At 43.3% G+C, this 27,590-nt stretch overlaps 3 protein-coding genes across 6 annotated transcripts in view; 1 reads left to right on the forward strand and 2 right to left on the reverse strand.

Moving 5' to 3' along the window:
- Window positions 1–11,669, reverse strand: part of prorp (protein only RNase P catalytic subunit) — a 31,048-nt gene extending 19,379 nt beyond the window's left edge. Inside the window, exons 1-4 of one of the 2 annotated variants that reach the window (XM_072690224.1) lie at window positions 11,642–11,669; window positions 9,792–10,764; window positions 8,842–8,889; window positions 8,575–8,707 (exon numbers count right to left, since the gene is read on the reverse strand). In XM_072690224.1, the coding sequence (XP_072546325.1) occupies window positions 8,575–8,707; window positions 8,842–8,889; window positions 9,792–10,741 (1,131 nt within the window). In that variant the 5' untranslated portion in view covers window positions 10,742–10,764; window positions 11,642–11,669. Of the gene's footprint in view, window positions 1–8,574; window positions 8,708–8,841; window positions 8,890–9,791; window positions 10,765–11,637 lie in introns of both variants that reach the window. The other variant, XM_072690226.1, reaches the window with a different exon arrangement.
- Window positions 11,670–14,245: 2,576 nt separating this feature from the next.
- Window positions 14,246–23,484, forward strand: ppp2r3c (protein phosphatase 2, regulatory subunit B'', gamma). Of its 3 annotated transcripts, none has more exons than XM_072688957.1 (13): window positions 14,246–14,515; window positions 15,581–15,705; window positions 15,843–15,947; window positions 16,909–17,021; window positions 17,129–17,226; window positions 18,398–18,468; window positions 18,645–18,777; window positions 18,953–19,008; window positions 19,973–20,048; window positions 20,189–20,325; window positions 21,088–21,225; window positions 21,330–21,389; window positions 23,054–23,484. In XM_072688957.1, the coding sequence occupies exons 1-13, from the start codon at window positions 14,446–14,448 to the stop codon at window positions 23,243–23,245; spliced, it is 1,374 nt and encodes a 457-aa protein (XP_072545058.1). In that variant the 5' UTR covers window positions 14,246–14,445; the 3' UTR covers window positions 23,246–23,484. The 3 variants fall into 3 exon arrangements, with proteins under 3 accessions (XP_072545058.1, XP_072545059.1, XP_072545057.1); XM_072688958.1 differs by having other exon boundaries at window positions 14,451–14,515; window positions 15,493–15,705; XM_072688956.1 differs by lacking the exon at window positions 14,246–14,515 and adding an exon at window positions 14,582–15,314.
- fam177a1 (family with sequence similarity 177 member A1) overlaps window positions 23,353–27,590 on the reverse strand; it is a 5,679-nt gene continuing 1,441 nt past the window's right edge. Inside the window, exons 2-5 of the mRNA XM_072688959.1 lie at window positions 27,547–27,590; window positions 27,385–27,451; window positions 27,086–27,183; window positions 23,353–26,210 (exon numbers count right to left, since the gene is read on the reverse strand). The exon at window positions 27,547–27,590 is cut by the window's right edge and continues 148 nt beyond it. Of these exons, the coding sequence (XP_072545060.1) occupies window positions 26,016–26,210; window positions 27,086–27,183; window positions 27,385–27,451; window positions 27,547–27,590 (404 nt within the window). The 3' untranslated portion in view covers window positions 23,353–26,015. The remainder of the gene's footprint in view (window positions 26,211–27,085; window positions 27,184–27,384; window positions 27,452–27,546) is intronic.

Raw genomic sequence — 27,590 nt, forward strand, 5'->3', positions numbered from 1 at the left:
ACTTCACTCACTCACTCACTCACTCACTCACACACACACACACACACACACACACACACACACACACACACACACACACACATACCAGCTCACAGACGTCTCTACTCTGTTTAAAGCACTGAAATAAAAGGAACTGTAGAATAGGCTGACCTAGGCTGACCCTATTGACTGACTGTTGCTGAATGTATATTGTGGTATTCAGATACAGATTCAGGACTAAGACCATCATCATGAAGTGCTTCGAGAGGCTAGTCATGAGGGACCCAACTGCCCTCTTCATTGGACCCCCTGCAATTTGCATATCATCCCAACCGCTCCACGGACGATGCCGTCACCACCACCCTTCATCTCTCCCTTACCCACCTGGAGAAGAAGGACACCTACGTCAGAATGCTGTTCATAGACTTCAGTTCAGCATTCAACACCATCATCCCACAGAACCTCACCAGGAAGTTAAGCCTGCTGGGCCTCAACACCCCCCTCTGCAACTGGATCCTGGACTTCCTGACGGGGAGGCCCCAGTTAGTCCGGTTCGGGGACAGCAGCTCCAGCACCATCACCATGAACACTGGGGCACCTCAGGGCAGTGTACTGAGTTCCCCTCGGCTGTTCACCCTGCTGACTCATGACTGTGTTACGAAACACAGTTCTAACAGCATCATAAAGTTCGCCGATGATACAACTGTGCTGGGTCTCATCAGCAAAGGCGACGAGTCAGCATACAGAGAGGAGGTGCAGCAGCTGACAGACTGGTGTACAGTCAACAACCTTCACTGGAATGTAGAGAAGACCAAGGAAATGGTTGTTGACTTCAGGAAATCAAGACACGACCACTCTCCGCTTAACATCAACGGCTCCTCTGTGGAGATCGTTAAGAGAACCAAGTTCCTTGGTGTCCACCTAGCGGAGAACCTCACCTGGTCCCTGAACACCAGCTCTACAGCCAAGAAAGCCCAACAGCGTCTCTACTTCCTCCGGAAGCTGAGAAAGGCCCGTCTCCCTCCACCCATCCTCACCCTCTTCTATAGGGGAACCATAGAGAGCATCCTGATCAGCTGCATCACTGCCTGGTTTGGGACCTGCACAGCCTCTGACCGCAAGTCCCTCCAACGCATTTACACTGCCCGCTGCATCCGCAAAGCAACCAGCATTGTGGATGACTCCACCCACCCTTCACACAGACTGTTCTCCCTCCTGCCATTAGGAAGAAGGTACCGCAGGTCCGGTCCAACACGACCAGACTCTGCAACAGCTTCTTCCCCCAAGCCATCAGACTCCTCAACTCAACTCAACTTCCGAACTGATGTCTTTTCTGCTACATGCACACTCAAACACACACACACACACACACACACACACACACACACACACACACACACACTCTCTCTCTCTCTTTGCACAAGCATTTGCACTAATAACTTTACTACCTCACTGGACTCAATATTTATTACACACTGCAGAATTTGCACACTACCACCAATTATTTATTATTTATTATTCTCTGTCTGTACTGTACTGTGTTGTCTGTCTGCACTTGTTTGTTTGTGTTGCACTTGTGTTCTGTATGCACTGTCTATGTTGCACCATGGTCCTGGAGGAACATTGTTTCGTTTCACTGTGTACTCTGTATGTAGTTGAAATGATAATAAAACCCACTTGACTTGACTTGACTTGACTTGACACAGATTCAGGACTAAGACCCCCTGTACACCTGGGCACTTCAGTTGTCTTGAATATGAGGATTATATCTGGATCAGGCCGAGCCACATACAGCTGCAGGTGTAAACTCACCCATTTGAACCAGATTCTAATCCCATCCCTCAAACCAGTTCAGGAGGAGCTCAGGGAGACAGCAAAACTTCTCCCAGTACAACCGAAACCCATCCAAGGACCCTCCCAGGACAACCCCACCTCCGAGTACAACCAAAACCCCTCCTAGGACAAACAAAACTCCTCCCACTACAGCCCAAACCCCTCCTAGGACTACCCAACCCCCTCCTAGGACAAACGAAACACCTCCCACTACAGCCCAACCTCCTCCCAGTACAACCAAAACCCCTCCCAGTACAACCTAAAACCCCTCCCAGTACAACCCAAACTCCACCCAGGACACCCAAAACTCCTCCCAGGACATTAAAAGCCCCTCCTACCACACCCATAACCCCTCCCAGGACAACCCAAACCCCTCCCAGGACAACCCAAACCCCAACTAAGACATCAGTAATAAGTCGTGTGGTGAGCAGATTTGCAGATTCTGTCCCACACAGCAGTCAGATTCCAGTCTGACTAACCCTGTCCTTCCAGAAGCCCAATTTAGTGCCTCTTCAGGAAGTCCGTGACGGTGCTGAGCTACATTCTGGATCATTGGCATCCAGGGTTTTCTGCTATTTTGTGGAATTCATTTTACCCTCCACTTTTGCAATCTGCTCAGTGCCACTAGCAGCAACACAACCCCAAAGCATGACCGGTCCACCCTCACACTTCACAGCTGGCCAGGTGTTCTTTCACAGAACCTGTTTCCAAAACTCATCTGGCTTTTCTAGCTGTTCTGTAGATCTGCAAACACTGAGCTTTGTGACAAGGTCACAGGCAGGGGGGATTAGCCAGGAGTTGGTCCTCTTTTACTGCAGCAGCCCTACTGTACTCTTCTCCTCTGGGGAGGCTTTACACTACATGCTGGAACATTGCTGTGCAGATGATTTTCCATGCATTCAGCTGGATGGAGCTCCATCATCAACTGCAGAGAACCCCACTGCCCAATGCTGGGGGGGCTTAACACCCCCCCTATCCCACGCTCAGCATTGAGCACGGTATTCTTAGACCTACTCCAGAGCGCCGTGTCCTATTGGTCAGTGCTTTTCTATGGAGTAAGACTTTGCTGCTGGTACTGGAGGCATCAAAGAAAGCACGCTACTGCAGATGGAACCTGCAAGTGTTTATCTTTACTGTACTTCACCACGCAAAAACGCGTCCTCACCAAAACCAGAAAGGGCCGCTTCCTCTTTCCTCCAGCTAAACCCGACCGGCTGGTGTTCCCTGAACTCGCTGTACAAACTTTCTGAAAGGAAACCAGTTCAGCAAGAAAATCCCAAGAAAGCCACAGTGAATAATCAGACAGGAAATAACCAGTATACCAGTGTAACCCCCGAATTACCCCATAACAGCCTCTTACTGTTTCACAGGGCACATCCTTCTCAAGGCTCTTTAACGTTTTTATAATAGTATTATTTTTTTTTTAGCACGGCAGCTTTTAGTCAGAATTAATTTCATTAAATTAGAGCAAGTGTGAATCATTAATGATTATTATTATGTTTGCTTGGTAACACTATATACACCATGTCTACAGGTAATTACAGATAGTTTCATAAAGTTTTAGTGCATTCAAAATGTAATATCTATAAAGGGCACATTATACTTCATAGTCATGTTTATTATGCAACTTAACAATGCATAATATGCACTATTCAAAACATACTATAATGTCCTTCCCTAGACACTAAACTGCACACTTACATAGTTAAATCTCCAGTTTTATGTATTTTATTAGTGCGTATATATATATATATATACACACACTAAGACTAAATTCTACACTGATGAACATTGTATAGACAAAACTATTGGGACACCTGCTCATTCAGTGTTTCTACTGAAATCAAGGGTATTAAAGAGTTTCTCCTGCTTCTGTTGGAGTATCTATCTCTACTGTCCAGAGAAGAAGACTTTCTACCACAGTCTGGAGGAGCATTGCTGTGAGGCTGTAAGGAAACCGGTTCTGTGAAAAGAACACCTGGCCAACTGTGAAGTGTGAGGGTGGACCCATCATTGCTGCCAGTGGCACTGAAAATCTGACAATAGCAGCAAATCCTGGATGCAAATGATCCAAAATGTGAGGATTTGCATTAGTGAGGTCAGAAGGTCATCATCCCCAACTCCCTAACTCATCCCAGATCACCATCCATCACTCCAGAGAACACAGTTCTTCCACTGCTCCACAGCTCAATGCTGGGGGGCTTTATATATATATATATATATATATATATATATATATATATATATATATATATATATATACATACATACATACATACATACACACACACACTAATAAAATACATAGAAATTTAACAAGTGTGTGTGTGTGTGTGTGTGCTATACTTATATCCATAATTATATCCATCTGCTATTTCTATCCAGTTTTTCCACATGACCGGACAGCTGTATCTCACTGCTGGTTGTACCGTTTATGACGGTGTTTGAGACAAATAAGCTGAAATGAAATTAAACTCATCTGATTGGATTTATAAGGCATGCATGAGAGGCTGCACTTCTCCTGCACTGACATTTAACATACGATAAACATCAGCAATTGTTGACCACTCATAATGCATACTGTATATACACTACCTGTCCAAATGTCCAACTGTGGACACCCCTCCTAACGAATGCATTCAGCTACTTTAAGCTGCACCCATTGCTGACACTGATGTGCAAATGCACACACACAGCTTGTCTAGTCCCTGCAGAGAAAGAAGTACTGCCAATAGAATAGGACTCTCTGGAGCAGAGAGTAAACATGAACCTATTCATGGTGCCCATGCTGCCTAATGCCAGGCGTGGGCTAGAGGGGTATAATAAAGCCCCCCAGCATTGAGGAGGTGACCCCACTAATGCTTTTGTGGCTGAATGTAATCAAATCCTCACATTTTGGATCATCTGCATCCAGGATTTGCTGCTATTGTCAGATTTTCAGTGCCACTGGCAGCAACACAACCCCAATGCATGATGGGTCCACCCTCACACTTCACAGTTGGCCAGGTGTTCTTTTCACAGAACCCGTTTCCTCACAGCTTCACAGCAATGCTCCTCCAGACTGTAGCAGAAAGTCTTCTTCTCTGGACAGTAGAGATAGATACTCAAACAGCTCTTTTAATACCCTTGATTTCAGAAGAAATACTGAATGAGCAGGTGTCCCAATACTTTTGTCTATTTAATGTTCATCAGTATAGAATTTAATAATAAATGGACTAATCGAATGACTTGGGATAACATGTTTTTTACACTGAACGTTAAGAGGTGTATATATTTACATGAATATGTGCTATATGACATTTATAATGCTTTATAAGTGTAGTATAAAGTGGTTTATTATGCATGTTTTGTTAATTCACTGTCTCCCAGCCAGCGCCTGACCCATCAACTGGTTTAAAAATCTCTAAAGTAGAGTAAAATAAGGTGGAATAAGCTCTTTACGGCGCTCAGACCTGCTGAATCTGGCTGCAGGAGGCCAAATCAGACCAGTCATTTGGAGAGTGTGTGAGCAGCGCAGTGTTGGGGGGGTGTTTTCAGTGTCCTGCGCTGGTTTCACTTCATGCAGCGCTGCAGCGGTGGGGGGTAGAGTCCACGCGGGCTGCAGGGACTTTCCATGGTCACTCATGTGAGAGGCTTTTGAGGGCTGAAATGTGAAACCCCTTTGTGCGCTCTGCTTTATGACTGCAAACAGCCCGAACGTGGCTGAGCAATAACCATATATGAGCACGATGAGGGAGTGCCAGATTCAGGATTATTTATAGCTTATAAATATAAATATAAAGTGTGAATCGAGGTTCTGAATGAGGGACGATGGAAAACTCAAAACCAGGCACTTTCCACTGCAGCAGCACTGAGCAGATAAGCCCACCACTCTCGCCACTCGCTGAAACTGTAGAGCAGCAACAAGTGTTGTGATGAGGATGAGGCAAATATCTGCCAAAACTGGGTGGCGTGTTCACGCGTACGCTAAACTGAGAGCGTCCGCAGAAGCGCTGAAAGAGCATGTGCTGGAAAGCCCCTGCCTCGTGTCTAAATGCGGCGGTAGGCAGCTTCTCTGCAGGGCCGCCTGCTATTTACATCTATAGACTCTATGTCCTCAAACATCGGCTAAATCAGGAGCACACTGAATTTTAAGTGTCGGGACACACGGCTACATCATCCAGGCTAATTCTGGGAGGCTAAACATCACCACAGCACGTAGCTGAGGCCTAGTGTCAGTCTGGAAAACGTACAGATACAGTCCACTCAGTCCGTTTCCAGTCGAACCAGCCTCGGTTCTTCAGTTATTTTAGAAAATAGCACAGAGGAGCTATCAACAGCTGACTCGAATATCAGGTGTTTGCAGGGAGATCTTTCCACACCTCCTGCCCAAGATCCAAAGCACCACCTCATCTGTTAAACATGGTGGTGGGGGTGCTCTCAAATCTGCAGGAGATCTTTCCTCACCTCCTGCCCAAGATCCAAAGCATACCACCTCATCTGTTAAACATGGTGGTGGGGGTGCTCTGAAATCTGCAGGAGATCTTTCCACACCTCCTGCCCAAGATCCAATCCAAAGCACCACCTCATCTGTTAAACATGGTGGTGGTAGTGCTCTGAAATCTGCAGGAGATCTTTCCACACCTCCTGCCCAAGATCCAATCCAAAGCACCACCTCATCTGTTAAACATGGTGGTGCAAGTGCTCTGAAATCTGCAGATCTTTCCTCACCTCCTGCCCAAGATTAAAAGCACGACCTAATCTGTTAAACAGATGCTCTGAGATCCAAGTCCATCCAAACACATTCAACGATGTTGAGGTCTGGACTGTGGGCTGGTCAGTCAGTTTTTCTGAGAGCAGCAGCAGCAGCAGCAGCAGCGGTGTCGGTCTGCTTTCCTCAGTTAGAGCTTGATCAGCTCCACATCATTTCAGACCCACAGTGTTGTGCCGTCTTCTCACAATGGAAGGACGGACACTAACAGCTCTGAGTAAAGGTTGATTTTCTCCTTCCAAAGGCGAAGCTTTTAAAGCGGTCAACCTGGCGTGGGGCAGTGTTGGGGGTCCACCAGGTCTTGTTAAGGTTCCCCCTTTCTCTGGATTTGAACCTGTTTTTGAACTCCAGTTCCAGGAACTCACTGTGACTTTCTCCTTCCTAATCTCTGATTACCTTCCGTCTAATCCACAGAGAAAGTTCTCCTGCAGAAGGAAGTACTTTATAGTAATTCGGACTGGAAGTCCAATAAACACGAGGTGCACGGGATTTGGCTCAGAACTGCATGCAGGGTTTAGAAATGTCTATCGTAGCTTTTTACGATGTTGTCAAGGTGGACAGAGCAGAACCAACACCAGGAGTTCAAAAATACTAAACAGAATTTTCCTGATTTCCAATTCTGCGTACATTTCTGTTCCTTTTTTAACTTATTTTTAGGAAATAATTAATAAATTCATAAATTCATGAAAAAAGAAATTAGCAGCAGGGATGAGCTGCTAAACTGCTGCTTCTCAGACTTAAAAAAAAAGAAAAAAAGAAAAAAAGTCAAAACAGCATTACACTATACACTTACGCCATCTAGTGGTGCCAGCTGCAAACACACAGCATGCAAAAGAAGAGTGAGGACCTTTTAAACGTTTTGAAATTTACATTTACGGCATTTAGCTGATGCTTTTATCCAAAGAGACTTGCACTCGTATTACAGAGGCGGGCCAATGCAGTGTTAGGAGTCTTGCCCAAGGACTCTTATTGGTGTAGCGCAGCACAGTCACCCAGACCAGGAATCAAACCCCAGTGTCTCCCACATGGTGCGGTAGCTCACTGACAGGTAGTGGTGTTATCTTTTGCACCCCACAAATCACTTATGCAGGGGAGAGCTATTTATTTGTATTTATTTATTTTTCTTGTTCACTGTTTAATAAATTAAATATAAAAATAATTACAAGTAAGGCTTCCTTTCTGTGTGTGTGTGTGTGTGTGTGTGTTTGGGAAATACGTACAATACAGTTTAAGATTACATTGGTTTAAACAGAAGCATGATTAGACCCAATTCCTAAAATGCCGCTGTGCCGACTAATTTTATCCTGAATTGCTGAGCAAAACTACAGGACGCCACTCAAGGCACTACATTACCCACAATGCCCCAGCGTCTGTTCAAAAGCTTGAACAGCAAACCCTTTCAGCTGGTTTCAGGTTATTATTTACAGAGTAATGGACATTTATTTAACAGAAAAAAGTCAATAAAGCTCGCTAGTAAAACAGGGCACTGATGACAGGAGTTTTCTTTTGATTGTTTTTTGAGTGAACGTTTGATTGTTCAATGAAATAATTATTTATAAAGTTACTATGTTTTGCCTACATGTTTGTCGTTGACAAAAAATGGTATATTGATGGCAGTGTATGATATTGTTCCTTTAAATTATGCTATATTTCCTATTCATTCTAATAAATTCCAGAAGTTTCCAAAATGTTCATGGAAATATGGGAATATTTCCAAAGTTCCTGAGCTAAAATTCCCATGGAAAGTTTAATTCACTGGAAATTTCCTGTCCATCTTTTAATTATTATTATTATTATTATTATTGTTATTATTATTATATTAAGAATTATATTAATAAATAATAGTGTACTCTTAATTACATTATTATTATTATTAATATAATAATAATTATTATTTAAGGGTCAATTTGCAATTATCTGTAAATAATCTGTAAATAATATTGTTATGATTTAATGAACCTTGTGTTTAAGTGTGCGCACTGTATAAGAGTACGTGATGAAGAGATGTAAACCTCTGGTGTGGTTTTTTTGAAGACGTCTCTGCCTTCAATAACATCCGTCATCACTCTGTGCTTCAGCTGGGCGTACTCCTCCTCCGTCAGCTCGATGGACTCCAGCTCCGCCTGGCAGCTCCGACACAGTCCTCTGAGCAACAGATCATTACCACAGTTATAATAACAACCATTATAATATGTAACTATAATAACTATAATAATTAATAATATAATTATCATAATCCACAGTCATTCGATTTCACTCAGCAATATAAAAGAACATACCTGACCGTCACCGAGGAAAAGCTCCCCCTCCACTCCTCCCCTGGTAAACTGAACCAAGATAAAACATCACATCATCAGAACATCTCCAGAACCGCACTATCCACAGTCTTCTTCATCTCTGACCTCACAGCCCTCAGATTCAGCTACGACCTTTCAGTCAAACAGCTGTGCAGATCAGACACGAGCTGATTCAGCTTCTAGAAATTATATTATATTATAATTATTATTGTTATTAACTAGTAATATTATTAGCCAACCAAACAAGCAGCTGAAAAAAAGTCTGACCACTGACTTTATAGATATATTTAGAGATATATTATACACAGCTGTTAAAGGACCCGTTTACCTGTTATCTATCTACCTCCCTATAATATTATATATATATATATATATTTTAATTTGCAGACTATGAATGGCATAAAGTCCCAACAGCAATGTGAAAGACTAGCGGAGAGCCAGCCAAGACACAAGAGCTGTGATTGGCAGTCGAGGTTTTATCACTATTGTAATTTTTGAATGTTCTCAAAGTTCAGATATTTTGTCCTGTGTTTAAATTTCAATAATAACTGCTTTACATTATAATTATTATAATAATTTCTTTGCATTATTTGAGCAGTTGTCTTTTCTGCAAATAAATAAATGCTCTAAATAGTAACATTTTTATTTGGAATTTGGGGGAAATGTAGCCCATGATTTATGAAATACAGCACAAATGTTAATTTTCCTTAAACACACTGCCTATAACTAGTAAAACCAGAGACACTGATCATGTAGGAGGGTCTCTCCATTGTTTCAGAAGCTGTGTGTGTGTGTGTGTGTGTATATATATATATATATATATATCTCTGATAGATAGATAAATAGATAGATAGATAGAGGGGGGGGGGGGACTGGGAACACGAGTGAAGTCTGAGTGAACTCTTCCTCTAATAAACTGTAAAGTAGTTCACCTCTCAAACCAGGTTTTGATGGTTTTGGCCAGCAGCTCCTCTGGATACAGCTGGTTTTCCCTCATGTACATCAGGACGCCCAGCAGTCTGTCTTTGTCCTCTGGCTTAGCGAGAGAACTGGTAAACAGGCAATGCCAAGTGTCCTGACTGGGCGTCAGGCCCATCTCCAAAATCTCACCATAGAGCATCCAACCTGTCTGACTGTCACCGTGGAGGAAAGCCCCAGCGATGGCGTCACCATAGTTATGAACCGAGGGAGTGATGACCTTTTTTATCTCCTCCAGCATCATCAGCACCTCCCTCCAGCGCTCGGTCTGACTGAAGCCTTTAATGAACAGTCTGTACGCTCCAGTGTCCAGACTTTTAAAGCAGTTGCTCATGATGTCATAGGTGTCCAGAATTTCTGAGTGGTGACCCTCAGACACGCAGAGGGCGACGTATTTTACGAGCATGTCATACGGCACCGTCCCGCGCTCCTTAGCAACATAGGCCAGGAAAGACTTGGCTACGTTAATGTCGGACCGAGCAGACAGCATTAAGTTCATCATCATATTCTGGAAGATCTCCGGTCTGGGTGAGCCTTCTCTCAGCTTACTCCACTCCAAAGGGCTCAGTGGTCTATCCGGTATTGATATCCCTACGTCCCGCAGCAAACGGCTGGCCGGCTCCTTCTCTACTGCTGCTCTGTTCCTAAAATAATCTGCCGATCTTTTGGCAGTGCCGGCGGCAAACACCGACCTGAATGGGCGATTACCTTCAGAGGTGCCGTCCCTGCGCTTCCACCCTTCTACGGGCAGTCTCTTCTCTTTCTTGGTGCTGAAAAGCCGAGCGGTTGGGTGCTCACTGGTCGGCAGACCCACAGGAAGGCGCTGACGGTAAAGGTGGTGTCCAAATAACGGCTGGAGATATCTGACACACGTCCTTGCATTTGTAAGCACGAAGGACCCCATGACGCATCCGCAGGGACTCGGGCCTGCAGCGAAATCCAAACGCAAGCAGAAAGATATTCAGTGAGGCAGTTCTGCTGAGCACACAGAATATATGTAAAAAACATGCATCTCCAAAAACGCAACGTTACAGGAGAAAGGGAGACACAAGGTAGGGTTTCTAATAAAGTGGCCAGTGAGTGAAAGCACAGGGTATGTGTTTCCAATAAAGTGGCCAGAGATTGGTAGCATAGGGTATGTGTTTCCAATAAAGTGGCCAGAGATTGGTAGCATAGGGTAGGGGTTTCTAATAAAGTGGCCAGTGAGTGGAGGCACAAGGTAGGGGTTTCTAATAAAGTGGCCAGTGAGTGGAACTACAAGGTATGTGTTTCCAATAAAGTGGCCAGAGATTGGTAGCATAAGGTAGGGGTTTCCAATAAAGTGGCCAGAGAGTGGAGGCACAAGGTAGGGGTTTCTAATAAAGTGGCCAGTGAGTGAAAGCACAGGGTATGTGTTTCCAATAAAGTGGCCAGAGATTGGTAGCATAGGGTAGGGGTTTCTAATAAAGTGGCCAGTGAGTGGAAGCACAAGGTAGGTGTTTCTGATAAAGTGGCCTTAACAGAAAGGAGTAGTTAAGGCGCGGGGTGCTGAGGGGGTGCTGACGGGGTGCTGACGGGGTGCTGAGGGGGTGCTGACGGGGTGCTGACGGGGTGCTGAAGGGGTGCTGACAGCTCATTCAGCTGCACCGTTTTAACATCTTAAACGTTAACGAACTAAAACCTGCGCATGCGCACTTTAACATCAGAAAGCTGAACACGAACACTGGGGAATAACTCGCCGCTTCTTCATAACTCAGCTGTATTTGGTGAAAGTAAACCTGAAGAGAAGAGAAACGATCAGAGGGAGAAAGGGGAACTCACAGACCTCAGCGTGCACCTCCACTCCTTCTTCTACTGCTCTCAGGATCACGCTGAGCGCCGCCGCCCCCTACCGTCCGGAGTGCGAAACACTGGCCTCGACTTCATCCTTCATCCTTACCCAGTTTTTAATTATCAAAATAATGAAGAATTATATGAAGAAATGAGCTTATAGGATAATAAAGCACATCAGGAATAATGAAACTAATCAAATCTGAATAAAGTCATTTAGAGTGGGGTTTGGTGTGAAGCGCTTCTGTTCGGGAGAAACGTCCCCAATCAAAACCAGGGGTATAATCAGCACATCTGAATTAGACTAATGTGCTGTTAGTGGATCATAACCAACAACATACGTAGATTTAAATCAGCAGATGAATGTAAAATTATTGTATAATTTTGTATTTATTTACAATTATTATTATATTATGATTATGATTAAGTAGTAGTAGTATTGTTATTATTATTATTATTATTATTATTAATTATATATATATATATATATACCTTAATATTTATAAAAAAAACTAAATATTATAAATGATTCACCTGCATCCTTACTATGGATTATGTACTGATATAACTTGTATTTGCCATGTTAAATATGTTTTTGCTAGCACTTAACTCCTTTTTATTTTTTTAAATAACAACATAAAGTACAGAACAATGTAGAAAGATAGAAACTCGCACTGAGGATGTAATAACTACAAACTACAAGCTAGAGGGTGTAAAATAATATGCTACAGAAAAGAAACACAACAACAATAAATAAAGCCATTAATTGAGAAACGTACGACTTCTACAGTGTTTAGAGATCTGGTGTGAGATGATTCCAGCAGTTTTCCAGTTTTTTTACTGAATCAAAAGCAAAAAATCTAAGAAACAAAAGATCCCACAGAGGAAACATTCAAAGAGTTAATAAAGGCATGAAAACTTAATATATACTAATACATCTAGTAAAATCCTAGCAAACAAAAAAAACATTTCCAGTTGTTTAATCACCTTAATGAAGAAGAGAGAAGCTTATTTTATCTCCACTTACTGCAGTGAATGTGTTTTAATTATTCATATATTTCATGTTCATCAAGTTTTCCACTTCAAATAAAATAGCATCAACATCAAATGAAGGAAAGTTCAGTTTAAGATTAAACCAGGATCTAAAGACTGTCCAAAAACTTTAAATATTGACATTAACAGAACAAATGCTCCAGGAATTCATCTCCTAAAACACACAGAAATCAGCATCACATTCAAACCTCTTTCCAGGAACACGGCTGCAGGATCTGTCTAATTTATTATTCTGAAATGAGTCTCCTCCTTCACTTTAGGAAATATCTTAACTGTAACTGTATTATTTTACAATATTTATATTATATTTATATAATATTATATAATTTATCATATAATATTTACATATTACTGTAAATATAAACATATAATATAATAAAGTATTATTGTAGTATTAGTATTAGTGTTATATTGTACATTTTTAATACTATTTATTGAGTACTATTTGTTTAAAGTTTTCAATCTCAGGAAGGGAGCAGCTAGGCAACAGCCTAGCCTAGTAACCACCCAGGACAATGTATCAGCTACCATAGCAGCTGCCACAGCAACCACCTGGACCACATTAGCAACCACCTGAAGTACCAAAAATCATCACCTTACCAACACCTCAGCAAACCACCTGAAATACAATAGCACCTTCAATAAGGAAGACCTTAGCAACAATATAACATCTACTTAGTAACCACCAGGGACAGCCTTAGCAACTACCTGAAATGCCAAAGCAACTGCATAGCAGCTCCCCACCCTCCTGCTCCACACCCCCCTGCTCCACACCCTCCTGCTCCACACCCCCCTGCTCCACACCCTCCACCCTCCTGCTCTCCACCCTCCTGCTCCACACCCTCCTGCTCTCCACCCTCCTGCTCCACACCCTCCTGCTCCACACCCTCCTGCTCTCCACCCTCCTGCTCCACACCCTCCTGCTCCACACCCTCCTGCTCTCCACCCCCCTGCTCCACACCCTCCTGCTCCACACCCTCCTGCTCCCCACCCTCCTGCTCCACACCCTCCTGCTCCACACCCCCTGCTCTCCACCCTCCTGCTCCCCACCCTCCTGCTCCACACCCTCCTGCTCCCCACCCTCCTGCTCCACACCCTCCTGCTCCACACCCCCTGCTCTCCACCCTCCTGCTCCCCACCCTCCTGCTCCACACCCCCCCTGCTCCCCACCCTCCTGCTCCACACCCCCCTGCTCCCCACCCTCCTGCTCCACACCCTCCTGCTCCACACCCCCTGCTCTCCACCCTCCTGCTCCACACCCTCCTGCTCCACACCCCCCTGCTCCCCACCCTCCTGCTCCACACCCTCCTGCTCTCCACACCCTCCTGCTCCCCACCCCCCTGCTCCCCACCCTCCTGCTCCACACCCCCCTGCTCTCCACCCTCCTGCTCCCCACCCCCCTGCTCCCCACCCCCCTGCTCTCCACCCCCCTGCTCCCCACCCCCCTGCTCTCCACCCCCCTGCTCCCCACCCTCCTGCTCCCCACCCCCCTGCTCCACACCCCCCTGCTCTCCACCCTCCCGCTGTAACCGTCGCAGCCTGATGCCTCAGCACTCCGCGACCAGCCCGGCATAGCATAGCATAGCATAGCATAGCATAGCATAGCATAGCATAGCATAGCTATCTAACTCCGCCGAGCGGCCTTAAAGGTCTGGCGTTTAGGAGACGAACTGAACTTTAAAGTGAGCTTTAGAAAGCTTATATATTGTAATATTAATATATATGCAGTTTTAGTAGCTGGGGGATATGGCGAGTGACCCCGCTGCGGAGTGGAAGGAGCTCCTGAGGAGGAGGCTGGCCGCTGGAGGAGCTGCAGGTTCGAGGGGAAAGCTGAGCATTACTGAGACTCAGAGCCTGGATGAATTAGGCACAGATATATGACTGTTATCAGATGAACTAGCCACCTTATCTTTACTAGCACTAGCACTAGCACTAGCTAACTGTGTGCGATGTTTACATGTTAGCAGGTGGCTAACGCTAATTATAGCTAAGCTAGCTAGCTAACGACTCCCCTGACTTCTTTAACTCCTGTTTACTGAAGGTTTTGGTCTCCTACTGTGGATTTTAGGCTCTTATAGTTTTCATAAGACTGTCCTCATGTTTATTCGACGAAGAAAACGTTATAATAAAAAAGAATAATGTTTAAATGTAAAGCTAAAGCCGGCGAGGTTACAGATCTAGAGCTCCTGACCTGGTTTAAGACTAATCCTAGTCTACAAATTAGTCAAATCCAGTGGGGTTTAAATAATCTAGCTAACTACTGTTCAGTCCAACAGCAGCCCTTAATGTTCAGCATCTAAACTTTAAATACATACATAAAACATTAAAGGACTCTTATTCTACAATTTGGCCTAAAAGGAATAAAGGCCCATATCCTACTGATTAATCATTACTGCTCAGTTTATCAATCAGAAACAGCTGAAATTCATTTGTACGTGATAATTTCCCATAATCTACTAATCCTGTAGAATAGAGGCAGTTTTTTTTGTTACTGCTGCTTTAAGACTAATGTATGTATATGAGCTCTGTTCTGATTGGCTGTCCTCGGTTATGCCTAATTCTGAAATCAGTTCAGGTTGACATACTGTACTGTCAGCATAACTTGGTGGATATAGGTGAATATGCAGATTTTTGTGGCATTACAGAAACCATTTGCTTGCTTTGAGTTAACACAGTTAACAGTGTGTGCTGAGAAGTGAATTATATATTTTGAAACTTTAATAATAATAATAATAATGATAATAATAATGGACTACTTGACTCTAATCTAGATGTTTATTTCACCCTGAACAGGTGAAATAAGAGGTGTGAACACAGTCAGAGCTCATCGTTGAACTGCTCTCCAAAGTCATGAACACTGAACTTCTCGTTTGTGTCTCAGACGGCAGGAGTGAAGAGGAGAAGAAAGAGGAGGAGACGGAGCTTTTCACTAAATACTACACTGAATGGAAAGGAGGAGGGAACGCCGACAGCACCTTCAAACACATCCCACGCTTCTACTACAGGGTGAGTGACCTGAAAGACCCAGGGCTTATTACGTATAGGACATCAAATACAGCCATTGCAGTGAACCGATCTCAGACTGGTGCAATACTAGAGATTCAGAAATAGATAACTTGCAACTTCATGATTTTGTGTGACAGCTTCCAGCAGAGGATGAAGTTCTGCTGCAGAAACTAAGAGAAGAGTCCCGGGCGGTGTTTCTACAGAGGAAGAGCCGCGAACTCCTCGACAACGAAGAGTTACAAGTAAGAAAGTGGTCTGCTCCCTCCTGTCTAAGAAAGGACTGTGTGAAGCCTTTATTTATTATACATGGATTTTTTTTATTTTAATTTATTTATCAGGCAGGTATTTAAGTAAGATTTGATTATTACATTAGACAAGTTTCAGGTTTATTTGTCATTTGCACAACATGTCAGGACATTTATGCATTAAATGCTTGTGGTGAGGCTCAGGTTGATGCTCTACAGGAGGACAAAACTATATACATACTAAACATATTACAATAAAGTTATATCAAAAATATGTTAAATAAATGCAAAATGCACACAAAATATACACAAAATACAGAATATGCAAAGACAGGAGGGATCTGTAGACAACTAGACAACTCGTCTAATTCACATTTACAGCTGATTCTCTTATCCAGAGCTCTTGCGCATGGCTTGTGTTTCACAGGTTGGAGGATGTAGAGTTAGGAGTCTTGCCCAGGGACTAAATGCACAACACAAACATGACTGGAGGAACTATTTACACAGTAGATATATTCCATGTTCAAAAATATCTCCTATAGTTTTCTTTCTGACCTGAGAATGAGTGCATTCTTAATTATATAGTATTTTAATATTACTGTTCTGACCTTACAAACTCATTTACATATTACATTTGTTGAGCGTTTTTAGATTGTGAGTATTAACTGCTCTTGTGGGCCTGAAAGGTTGCCAGTTTAATCCCCTGAACCGCCAGGATGCGACTGAAGTGCCCTTGAGCAAGGCAGCTAACCCCCAACTGCTCCCTAGATCTAGCAGCTAGAGCTGCCCACTGTTCCAGACGTGTGTGTGTGTGTGTGTGTGTGTGTGTGTGTGTGTGTGTGTGTGTGTATGTGTGTGTTCACTGCACGGATGGGTTAAATGTGAAGGACAAGAAGCGACTGCGTGAGTCTTCTTCCTTTCTTCTTAACTGTTCATTTGTGTTTATTCCCCTCTACAGAACCTGTGGTTTCTTCTTGATAAGCATCAGGTGCCTCCTACAACGGGCGATGAAGCCATGATAAGCTATGAGAGTTTCCTGAAGGTCGGAGAGAAAGCAGGTTCTAAATGCAAGTGAGTGGAAAAACACAGCTGTGAAATGACTCACTTCATCTACCACCCCGACTTTCTGAGCTTTAGGTGGGCATGATGCTTCTAACCCTCCTGCTTTCCTTCCTCAGGCTGTTCTTCACTGCCAGAGTGTACGCCAAGCTGCTCCACAATGATCCATACGGACGCATATCAATCATGCAGTTCTTCAACTATGTCATGAGAAAAGGTACGCTCTGATTCCGGAGTGATCCTGTGAGCTTGGATATGAACAGAGGGGAAAGTCTGATTATCTTCAGGCTGGCAGCTCAAGTCTGATTTATTGGCATGTTTGATTTGACCTGCATGAGTTCATATTCAGGCCTCATTTCTTAATGTTTTAAAGTCCAGTTCATAGTGATTGTTTATCTGTATCTGTAACTCAGTTTGAGCAGTCTGATTCCGAGGCAATTTGCTTTTTGCTCTTTGATGTAAAAACAAAAAACACAACAAAACAAACAAAATGGTGAGAAAATTGAAATTAAACTAATGAGTTAAATTCAGTTGAGCGAAAATAAAAAATAGACACTGTACATATACACAATAAACACACTACACTATACACACACTATATACACTATACATACACTCTATACACACTGTATACACTGTACATACACACTGTTCATTCACTACAAGCATTATATACATTATACATTTACACTATGCACACTATATACTTATACACACTATATACACTGTACATACACACTACATTCACTACAAACACTATATACACTATACAGGCACTATACATACACTGCATACACACACTATATACACACTCTACATACACCCTATACATGCACTATATACACACCCTATATACACTACACATATATACTACACATTCACTACAAACACTATAAACTATAAGTTTACACTATACACACTATACATTCACTGTATACACACTACATTCACATGTACACTGTACATATACACTATACATACACTATATACACCATATACGCTACACACACTATATACACTGTACATACACACTACATTCACTACAACACTATATACACTATACATTTACGCTATAAATACTATACACACACTATATACACTCTACATACACCCTATACATGCACTACACTATATACACTATGCAGTTACACTATGTCTGCACTATACATACACACTATATACACTGTACATATAAACTACACTATACATATATGCTATATTCACAATACACACACTAATTAAAATGTACAGGTTTAATATATAATCTGTAAGATGTTTACGTTGCTGTTTACATACAGACACTGGATAAGATGTGAACATTAAATAAGTGTAAATTTGCACAAAATCTAATCCATTTCTGTTTTGGTTGATTTGCTCCTCTCTGTCAGTGTGGCTGCACCAGACCAGGATTGGGTTGAGCCTGTATGACGTAGCGGGACAGGGCTATCTCCGAGAGTCTGTAAGTAAATTCCTACTCTTCTGTCTACACAGGTGCGCCCAGGTGCTGTGCTCTCATTGTCTTTCAGGACAAAACGACACCCTTAACCCTCAGGCTAACAGTCTGGACAGTGTTTGCACAGCCTTTCAGTGTCCAGATGGCCGAACAGTGCCTGTTTTTGTTTACCTGTCTTTAAGGACTTGGAGAACTACATCCTGGAGTTAATTCCCACTCTGCCCCAACTCGACGGCCTGGAGAAGTCCTTCTACTCTTTTTATGTCTGCACTGCCGTACGCAAATTCTTCTTCTTCCTCGACCCTCTTCGCACAGGTTTATTTCCTACAGTCCTTCTTTTATTTATGCACTCATTATTACCACTATTACCAAATGTTAGACAAGTGAGAAAACATAACATTTCACAATAACATCTTTTTAACTAAGTTTTAACTTTTAAATTAAAATCATCTTTTCTCCCAATATGACGCATTTTATTCTTTATTTTCAGGGAAAATAAAAATTCAGGACATCTTGGCTTGTAGTTTCCTGGACGATCTGCTTGAGGTACATACACTTGCTAATATAATGTAAAACTCTTAGATAATATACAGCACTGAGCAAATGTTTTAGTCCCATGTGAGAGCAAAAACCTGCTTAACTGCTCAGTAAACAGTAACACTGATATAAGAATAAACACTAATAATAACACTCCTACAGAAAGTGGTGGCGGTTCTCCATCACTGTGTTCATCATTAGAACATCTCCAGAGTTCTCCTCTCTCATGGAGTCTAGTATTATTTAGAGTTCTCCTCAGATCAACACCTGGTTTGGTGGTAAATCAGGGCTTAATGATGGTAAATCAGGTGAGCTGCTGCTGCTGATGCTGCTGATGGAGTTGAACACATCCTCCACGCTGTGCTGGCTGGACTGGGGGGCGTCCAGGAGAACCCTGGAGGAACCGAGCTCTGTTCTTCAGACTAGCTCACCGACAAGATCTCACTACTTTCTTTCTTCAGAATGAGAAGCTCTTGTTTCTCCTTTTTACTGGATTCATGTTCAGCTGCTGCATCTGTTCTGATCAGATCTGGAGCTTCTACAGGAGAACCCTCTCACTGCTGAGAGACGGGGGGAAGAGGGATGGGATTAGGGGGCTAAATCCTCTGAACAGAGCTGTATGTATATTCTCAATGTCAAAAAAAGTATTAATAAGCATTGATGAGTCGAGCAGAAAGCTTTCACTGAGGAATATCTTAAGTTCTGAAGTTAAATCCGTTAAAGTCAGATGTTGTGATTCCTTCTCACCACAGTTCCGTATTGACTGAGGAGTGAAATGTAGTTCCCCCAGAACAGAGCAGCAGACGAGGGGATAAGGCAGTAACAGCACTAATAAAGGCAGACAATGAGCTTTTCAGTGCACTGTACAGTAGTCTAATCAGGACACGACAATAAGAACAGAACAATACACAATAAGATGGAGAAAACTAAACAAAAGCCTTCCTGTTTCATTTTATCTTGAACTGATTTGCAGCTCCGAGACGAGGAGCTGTCCAAAGAAAGTCAGGAATCGAACTGGTTCTCCGCTCCTTCAGCCCTTCGGGTTTACGGTAAGCTGCCCAGTCAGCCTTCTGAGGCGTTCTACAAAACAAGCTCCATTTCCACATTACAATTTTAAAACATCTCATCAAGAGTCAATCAACACTTATTTTATAATCCACAACATGAAACATGTTGGATTTGTGTGCAGGTCAGTACCTCAACCTGGATAAGGATCATAATGGAATGCTGAGTAAAGAGGAACTGTCCCGTTATGGCACAGGGACGTTAACCAGCGTCTTTCTGGACCGGGTCTACCAGGAATGTCTGACCTATGATGGTGAAATGGTAAATTTGTCTTGCCCTTAAATTTTAGTATTTAAAGGCTGTGGTGGAAATTTGCATATATACTAATCCTACAGACAGATTCCATCAATAGGCCAAAACAGCTTTAGTTTGTTTTCCTCAAAATCTTAATTAGATTATTTTGATGTGATTCATGATTACTTAAAAAAATTAATAACTGGAAGGACTATTTACACAGTAGTGGACCAGAAACAATAAAAACAGCTTCTATTTATGTATGCATGTTGTTTATTTATTTATTTATTTATCATCTCATTTAGATGTTTACTGAGACAATTTTGGCTCGAATATAAGTGTGTGCTTTACCAGGGGTGCATGAATGCATCACAGTGTGTGATTTTAAATGGACAGTTGAACGGCATGCTTTATTTAATATTATTTATTATTCCAAAATGTATGCCATTCAGCTGTCACCTTCAGTGTGGTGCACTGTGACACATTTGTACACCCCTGGTACAATATACACTTGCATATCGTCACTGTCGATAGGAGAAGGCACAAATGTTCTTTACTCTGAATGGAAGATCTTAATGGAAGTAATTGAGAGCATTTCTATTGGTCCATTCATCAAGAATTATGGGGAAGCAGCTACAGCGTTCAAACCATGGAGAAAACTAAACACAGACAAAAATGGAGATACATGGTTTTCACTGGACAGCAGTGATATGCAAATGTCTTACAGTTTGGTTTACCTCCAGTGTGAGTGACCCGTTTGTGTGTGATGTTGATGCTCCTGTTTACAAGGACTATAAGACGTACCTGGACTTTGTGCTGGCTTTGGAGAACCGGAAGGAACCTGCAGCGCTGCAGTACATCTTCAAACTGCTGGACATGGAAAACAAAGGCTACCTTAATGTCTTTGCTCTCAACTACTTTTTCAGGGTAGGTAGGAGTTTTATATTTAACACCATTCACTGACTGTTTTTAGTTTAAATGAATATTTTAATATTTTAATAGTGCCTAAAACTGTTTGTGTGTGTGATTAGGCCATACAGGAGCAGATGAAGATCCATGGGCAGGAACCTGTGTCTTTTCAGGATGTTAAGGTGTGTGGATTTCTGTGTACTGTTAATTTTAAGGGATGTAATTAGTGCAGGCATTAAATATTACAGTATAGGGCCCTATCTTACACCCTGTGCAAGGATCGTTGGGATGCTCGTTGCCATCTTACACCCCGCCAACAGTATTTTCACATAATCAGCAGCGCTGCTTGTGATATACCTACGCTGATGGGCGCGGTGGTCCCGAAATGAGGGGTGTTCAGGTCAATTTATGGAGTACTGCTGTGTATCTCAGCCTAGGCAGACGTTCGTCAACAGTCAGACGTTCGTTGCTATCTTGGCAGTGAATTGTGAACACGGGCGCGTGCAGCCCGACCCCCCCCCCCCCATGCTTTACAGTCAGTCAGACCGCACCTGGCTCTTAAAAGGAATGGCGAGAGACACACTGATTGGTTTATTACTGCACGATATGCCCCAAAAAAACACACCCATGATTCATTAAGAGACATTACGAGCTGCACAGGGCATCCTTTTCCCGTCGTTACCATAGCAAAGACTCACACACACGCCCCCTTAAATCAAACTGCGCAGTGCACAGTTGCCGGCTCACCAAAAGGTCAAAGCTAAAATGGGGCCCTATGTGCCGGTGCTTGCTCTAGCTAGTCAATGTGTGATTTATTTTTGAACCCTGAAAGAAAGAAATACAATGTGTGATGATATACTACAGACTTTACGCTCTACTCTCACTGTACACAAGGTCAGACCCAGGCTAGTTATGATGTAAGATTATTTACTTTATACACATTAAACTTTTTTTTACTTATTTACACATTAAACATCATTAAACCCAAACGGGCGGAACCAGACTGACTCGTTTTTATTTGCATTTTCAGCAGCGATCATGTTGATCTTGTTACGCAGGTTGGAGAATGTGGAGTTAAGAGTCCTGGTGTAGAGTGGTGGACTTGTCTGGCTGGGGAATTGAACTAATTGGAGTATGCCTCAGGAAAGGTGGTGGTGGTGGTGTTTCCTACTACGCTACACCAATCACTGTTCAGAGCTTATACTTACTAAACATTTACACTGCCCCCCTGAGCAGGTGTAAGTTCTGGTTAAACCAAAATAAAAGAGAAGACAAAGAGGACAAACTCATGACTCAAAAAGTTACGTTACGCTACGTTAAATGTTACTTTGACTGAACTGGGTTTTACCCACAGCTCAGCTCAGCACAGCTCAGCAGATGCCCAGACTCCTACACTAGTGACCAGTTTGAGAACACTAACACCAGAATGTTCCTTCGAGTCAATATGTGCAGCATTTTTACCTTTTAACTCAGCAGCTTCAGGATCATGCTGATGCTCCACTGACTGGAACAGGGAGAAGGGCGTCTCCATCATTCCCACTCTGGGCCGGAGCGCTGCTGCTGCTACTGTACTATGGAGGTTTGGTGGTGGAGCTGCAGGAGGAGAACCTCTCTCCAGAACTGCTGTGTAACGCTGCAGAACCCATAGAGTCATATTAGTGTAAAATCCTCAGCCCACATGCTGCTCCACCTTCAGAATGTCAACAAATGCGCCGATAGTGCGATTTGTATTGACTGCAGTGGAGTAAATGTGAACACTCCACACCTGTAGGGGGTGCCCAAGAGCAAGAAATACCACTTTTTTCATAAATTCTGAGAAATAATGTCTGATCTTTTGTTTACGTAGGACGAAATCTTCGACATGGTGAAGCCCAGAGATCCCTACAAGATCACACTCCAGGACCTGGTGAACAGTGGTCAAGGAGACACGGTCACCAGCATCCTAATAGACCTCAACGGCTTTTGGACGTACGAGAATCGAGAAGTGCTGGTGACCAACGACAGCGAGAACAGTGCTGCTGATTTGGAGGACACATGACACTCGGACCTGCTGAAACCTTAGACTCTCCTGAGGGAGTGACCGTACCACCCTGCACAGCTGGACCCCTTTCTGCAGCCATGAAATACACAGAAGCAGCATCCGTCTGCATTGAGAAGTTTATTAACCAATATTAGATAAGAAAACACCTTTTTTTTTTTACTAAATCATATAAAAGAGTAGTGCTTTTCCGCAGAGAGACATGCCTGTACATAAATAAATTATACAGCTTCTTCAGAGCTCTGTTATTCAGTATTACTGGAGAGTAAATCCAACACAATAATCAGGCTTTCCCTTCCTGCTGTCTACGCCGGGGAGAAAGTTGGACTCTAAGAGATTCCCTTTTTAAACTGGAGTGAGACTCAGATACTAAACCCACCACAGCAGCTCCAACATTCTCAGTAACAAGAATAAATACATATTTATTTAGACCGGAGCTGCATTCCAAAGCCTAGGCTGCGTTTCTCGGCTGCTGCGTCATAGAAGGCTGTCCCAAAGCATACGTTCGGAGCAATTTGAGGCCCTCGCTTGCCCACAGATCTGTGCACACGTACAACGTGAAAGAGGAAAGACCACAGAAATGGTGATAAACAAAGCCCCAGGGGATCAAATGCAGTGTTCATGTCCAGTTTCCCCACCTATAGGTGCTTTGTGGTTGGAGCGACATGAAAAATGGAGGCTACTGTAACATTAAACATTAAATTTGCTACGGCCAGGACGACAATTTGCCTTGTTCTAGAAGAAGTAGGGCTGGGCGATATGGTAAAAATACTATATCATGATATTTAAAGACTTCAGTATCAGATTCTTATAAACTACTGTTCAGATCCTCTCCTGTACTGAATACAGTGATTTATACTCTATAACATCTGCTGCTCTTCATCTAATGAACCCTTCAGTCTAATTACACTGTTAGTAATGAACCCTGCAGCTGATCAGTGTTTATTAACACTAACAGTCTCCTCCATATGATCAGAGAAGCTTACTGTATCACCATAACAACATTCATCACCATATGATAAAATATCCTCATATTGCCCAGCTCTAATAGGAAGTGAAATGCACTCAGACTACAGATTAAAATACCGTACGCAACCATAAAGAAATGTGCATCATGTCGTATCTGCCAGGGTAAAGGTTGGAGGTCACCTTAAGGAGGTCTGAATTTCCCTCTAGTGTGTGTGTAGTGACCGTGGGAGCAGAGAGAGGGTGAAGGGCCTTGCTCGTGGGCCCAACAGTGGCAGCCTGGGTATCGAACCCACAACCCTGTCATCTACAGCCCGGAGCTCTAACCTCTAAGCCACCACTTGCTCTTTGCACATGAACGCAGCAAAAGCCCTGGAGCAGAGTTCGCTTTAAAACGTGTGAAATGATTAATTGATTACTTAAAGCAAATCATCCATATATTACCATATATCAATCAGACGGACTGTATCTCTGTATATGTACTTCATCACACTACAGTAGCTTGTTGGCAAACTAGCTGGCTACCATAGCAACAGCCGGTCATGCATTTTACTTGGCTAGTTTATGTTTAATCCCAGTAAACACTCGCCAGTCCTACCCAGGACCCGCCCCGCCTCTGCAGCAGCCTAGGTGTTTTTAACCCTCTCTCCAGTATGACCCGGTCCCAATAGGAAAGCCCAGCAGTTTCTGAGCACACTGATAACTGGTCACTTAATCAGCGCTCTGTAGGACTTCTGCCCCTTCAGAGCAAAGCCTACATTACAGCCGAGTGAAGGGCAGCCAGAGAAAGTCCATCAGGACCATTTCTGTCGATCCGTTCCTCGAGAAAGGCAGAGACTCACGGCTCAGATATACAGATTTACAGACATTCCCAGATGATGCCTGAAACCCATCCACAGCTCTGGTCCTACTTTCTGATGTAGGCTACGATGATTTCTAACGTCAGGCCTTTATGGACGCATCAGCGAAAGCTGAAAGTAGAACGGGTCTGCAGGACCCAACAACGACCCAAAGGCCACGAGTACGATACAGCAGCTTTAAGCAGAGCAGGGAAAAACCAGAGCGTCAGGACTGACCTGTGACCTCCGATTCAGCCCATCAGCCAAGACCTGTTCTGTATCTGACCTGAGCTACTTTAATTTGCAACAGGAGATGCTAGGCTAACGTGGCTAGACTGGACATAGACTGGACTTCATTAGCTGGTAGATGGATGAGGTTTAGGAGACGGTGGGACTTCCTTTAGTCTATAAACCCAAACAGAACCAGAACCACAGAGCTGAGGAACGCTGGAGGAACCGGAGGAACCGGAACCACCTTCACTCCGCCCACTGCGCTCCGGTCTGAGGAGGATTTGAATAAGGTCCATCAGCGCTGACTTACTGAATTGCGTTCATTTACGCAGCTTTTCAGGAGGATTTTAATGAAATATATAATGAAGTAAATAAAGGTTTATGGACGCATGTTAACGGAGGTGAGATTGAGGACAGCCTTAGCCTAAGTGTTTGTTAGCTCACGTCAGATACGGAACCTGTCTCTGCTGATCGACTGGATCTGGGAGCAGAGATAGATCAGGACACTCGGGTTTTTGATGAACGGCTCCTGTAAGATGTTGCAGGTTATGGATGGATAAAAGTTCTGTAGAAATTAAACGTTTTTTTAGGGGTAAAAAAAAAAAAAAAAAAAGAATTCACAGGTTCGTCAGTTTCCTGCTCCCGTTCCGATCCCTGGTTAAATATTACAGTATCATTACATATAAACACGTTATGTAATCCGGTTCTAGATATAGAACCGCTGTGTCGAGGGTTTAGGAGGGGATGGGGGGAGGCACTTTGCTGCCGTCCGGTGCGGACTCCTGTTCAAGATCGAAGGTCACATTTACGAACGAAGCGGTTCCTTCTGGCTGTTCCACCGTTGGCTCCTGACCCTCGGTGCTGATCTGCTCCTCAAAGCGCCGCTGAGCTTCCTCAGACAGACGGTTCTCCTCCTCTTCCTCCTCCTCCTGAGGAACAGCATGAGGAACAAAGTGGAATTAGACGCCCAAACAAATAAGAGGTTCCTACACCGTGAGCAAAACGGGTTCCTCGACTTACAAGAACAGTGGAACTGTTTTTTAAAGGTTCTCTACAGAACCTGATACAGAGGTTTCCCATCACTGAGAAGAACGGTTTACCCATGCTAAACTGTTGTTCAACACAGAACCAAGGGGTCTAAAGAACCCTTGAACAAGAGAGTATTTAAGAGAGCAAAGGGTTCTTAGGGTTCTAAATGGAACAAGTCCTTTTTCAAGAGGAGTTCCTAGTACACATAGAACCAATTATGCATTCAGATGGTTCTTTGAGTTGTCACTGTTATACAGAACCACTGCCTTTACTAAAAAGAACCCTTAAGGAACCTATTGCGCTCCGGTCTGAGGAGGACGTGAATAAGGTCCATCAGCTGTTTAATACAGAACCACTGCCTTTACTAAAGAACCCTTAAGGAACCCCCTTTTTTTAAAGATGTAAAATGGTCTTGGATTATGTGTACACTCTAAGCCAAAGGAGTATTTTACCTATTTTGGCAACAGTGGAACCCCTTTTAGTGCTATCTAGAACTGTTTTCAAGGTTCTTTAAGAATCCGTAAGTCTTCATTGTATATGAAGAACCATTGTTTACTAAAAAAAGGTCTAAGAGGGTTCTTGGGTTAGTTGTTCTTGTTCTTGTTCTTTGACCGATGGCATTAGTGGCACCTATTTAGAACCATCTACAAGATGTTTTCCTTGTATGTGAAGAACCATGTGACCATTTAAATAGGGAAGGCTCTTTGAAGTTGAAGGGATTATTGATCAATTCATATTAATATTAGAAAATCTGAAGCTGATGGGTTCTACGTACCTCCTTCTTCATCCGGTAGTACTCATCAATTGCATATTGATATTTGGGAGAGGTAATGCCGAGCAGGGAGGCCATCCTCTCCCCGAGGTAATCACACACTGAAACACAAACCAGGGAGGAATCAAGACCCCCAGATCAGCCAGAACATTAAAACCATATCATGCAGCCCCCCCCACCCAATACATAGATCCCCCTGGACAGACAGGAGCCGCTGGACGCAGATCATCAGCGGTCACTGGTTCTAGTGGTTAATGGTAAGGCAGGCTGTGGAAGATTAAGGAGCTTTAGCTGCAGGTCACCTGAGATTGTGGACGTGGCGACTCTCCACATGTGGAACCAGAAGTATGGGCCCCAGGTCAGCTTTGACTAGAGCAGAACATGGAAACAGACGGACAGTGAGCTGAGGGACGCTACTGAAGAACCAACGAGGATTCAGACGAGGCAGATACAAGCAAACTCACAGGGTCCACTGTGGTCATGGCACTGGATTTCTCCTGCACTTCCT

Source organism: Salminus brasiliensis, chromosome 10 (genome assembly GCF_030463535.1).
Source record: "Salminus brasiliensis chromosome 10, fSalBra1.hap2, whole genome shotgun sequence".
NCBI classification, from domain to species: Eukaryota; Metazoa; Chordata; class Actinopteri; order Characiformes; family Bryconidae; genus Salminus; species Salminus brasiliensis.

Coding starts and splice junctions, on each gene's coding strand:
- ppp2r3c (XM_072688956.1), top strand. CDS start 15,212: ATGTATATGAGCTCTGTTCTGATTGGCTGTCCTCGGTTATGCCTAATT. Junction 17,022..17,128: donor AAAGCAGGTTCTAAATGCAA/GTGAGTGGAAAA, acceptor TTCCTTCCTCAG/GCTGTTCTTCACTGCCAGAG. Junction 18,778..18,952: donor CCTCGACCCTCTTCGCACAG/GTTTATTTCCTA, acceptor CTTTATTTTCAG/GGAAAATAAAAATTCAGGAC.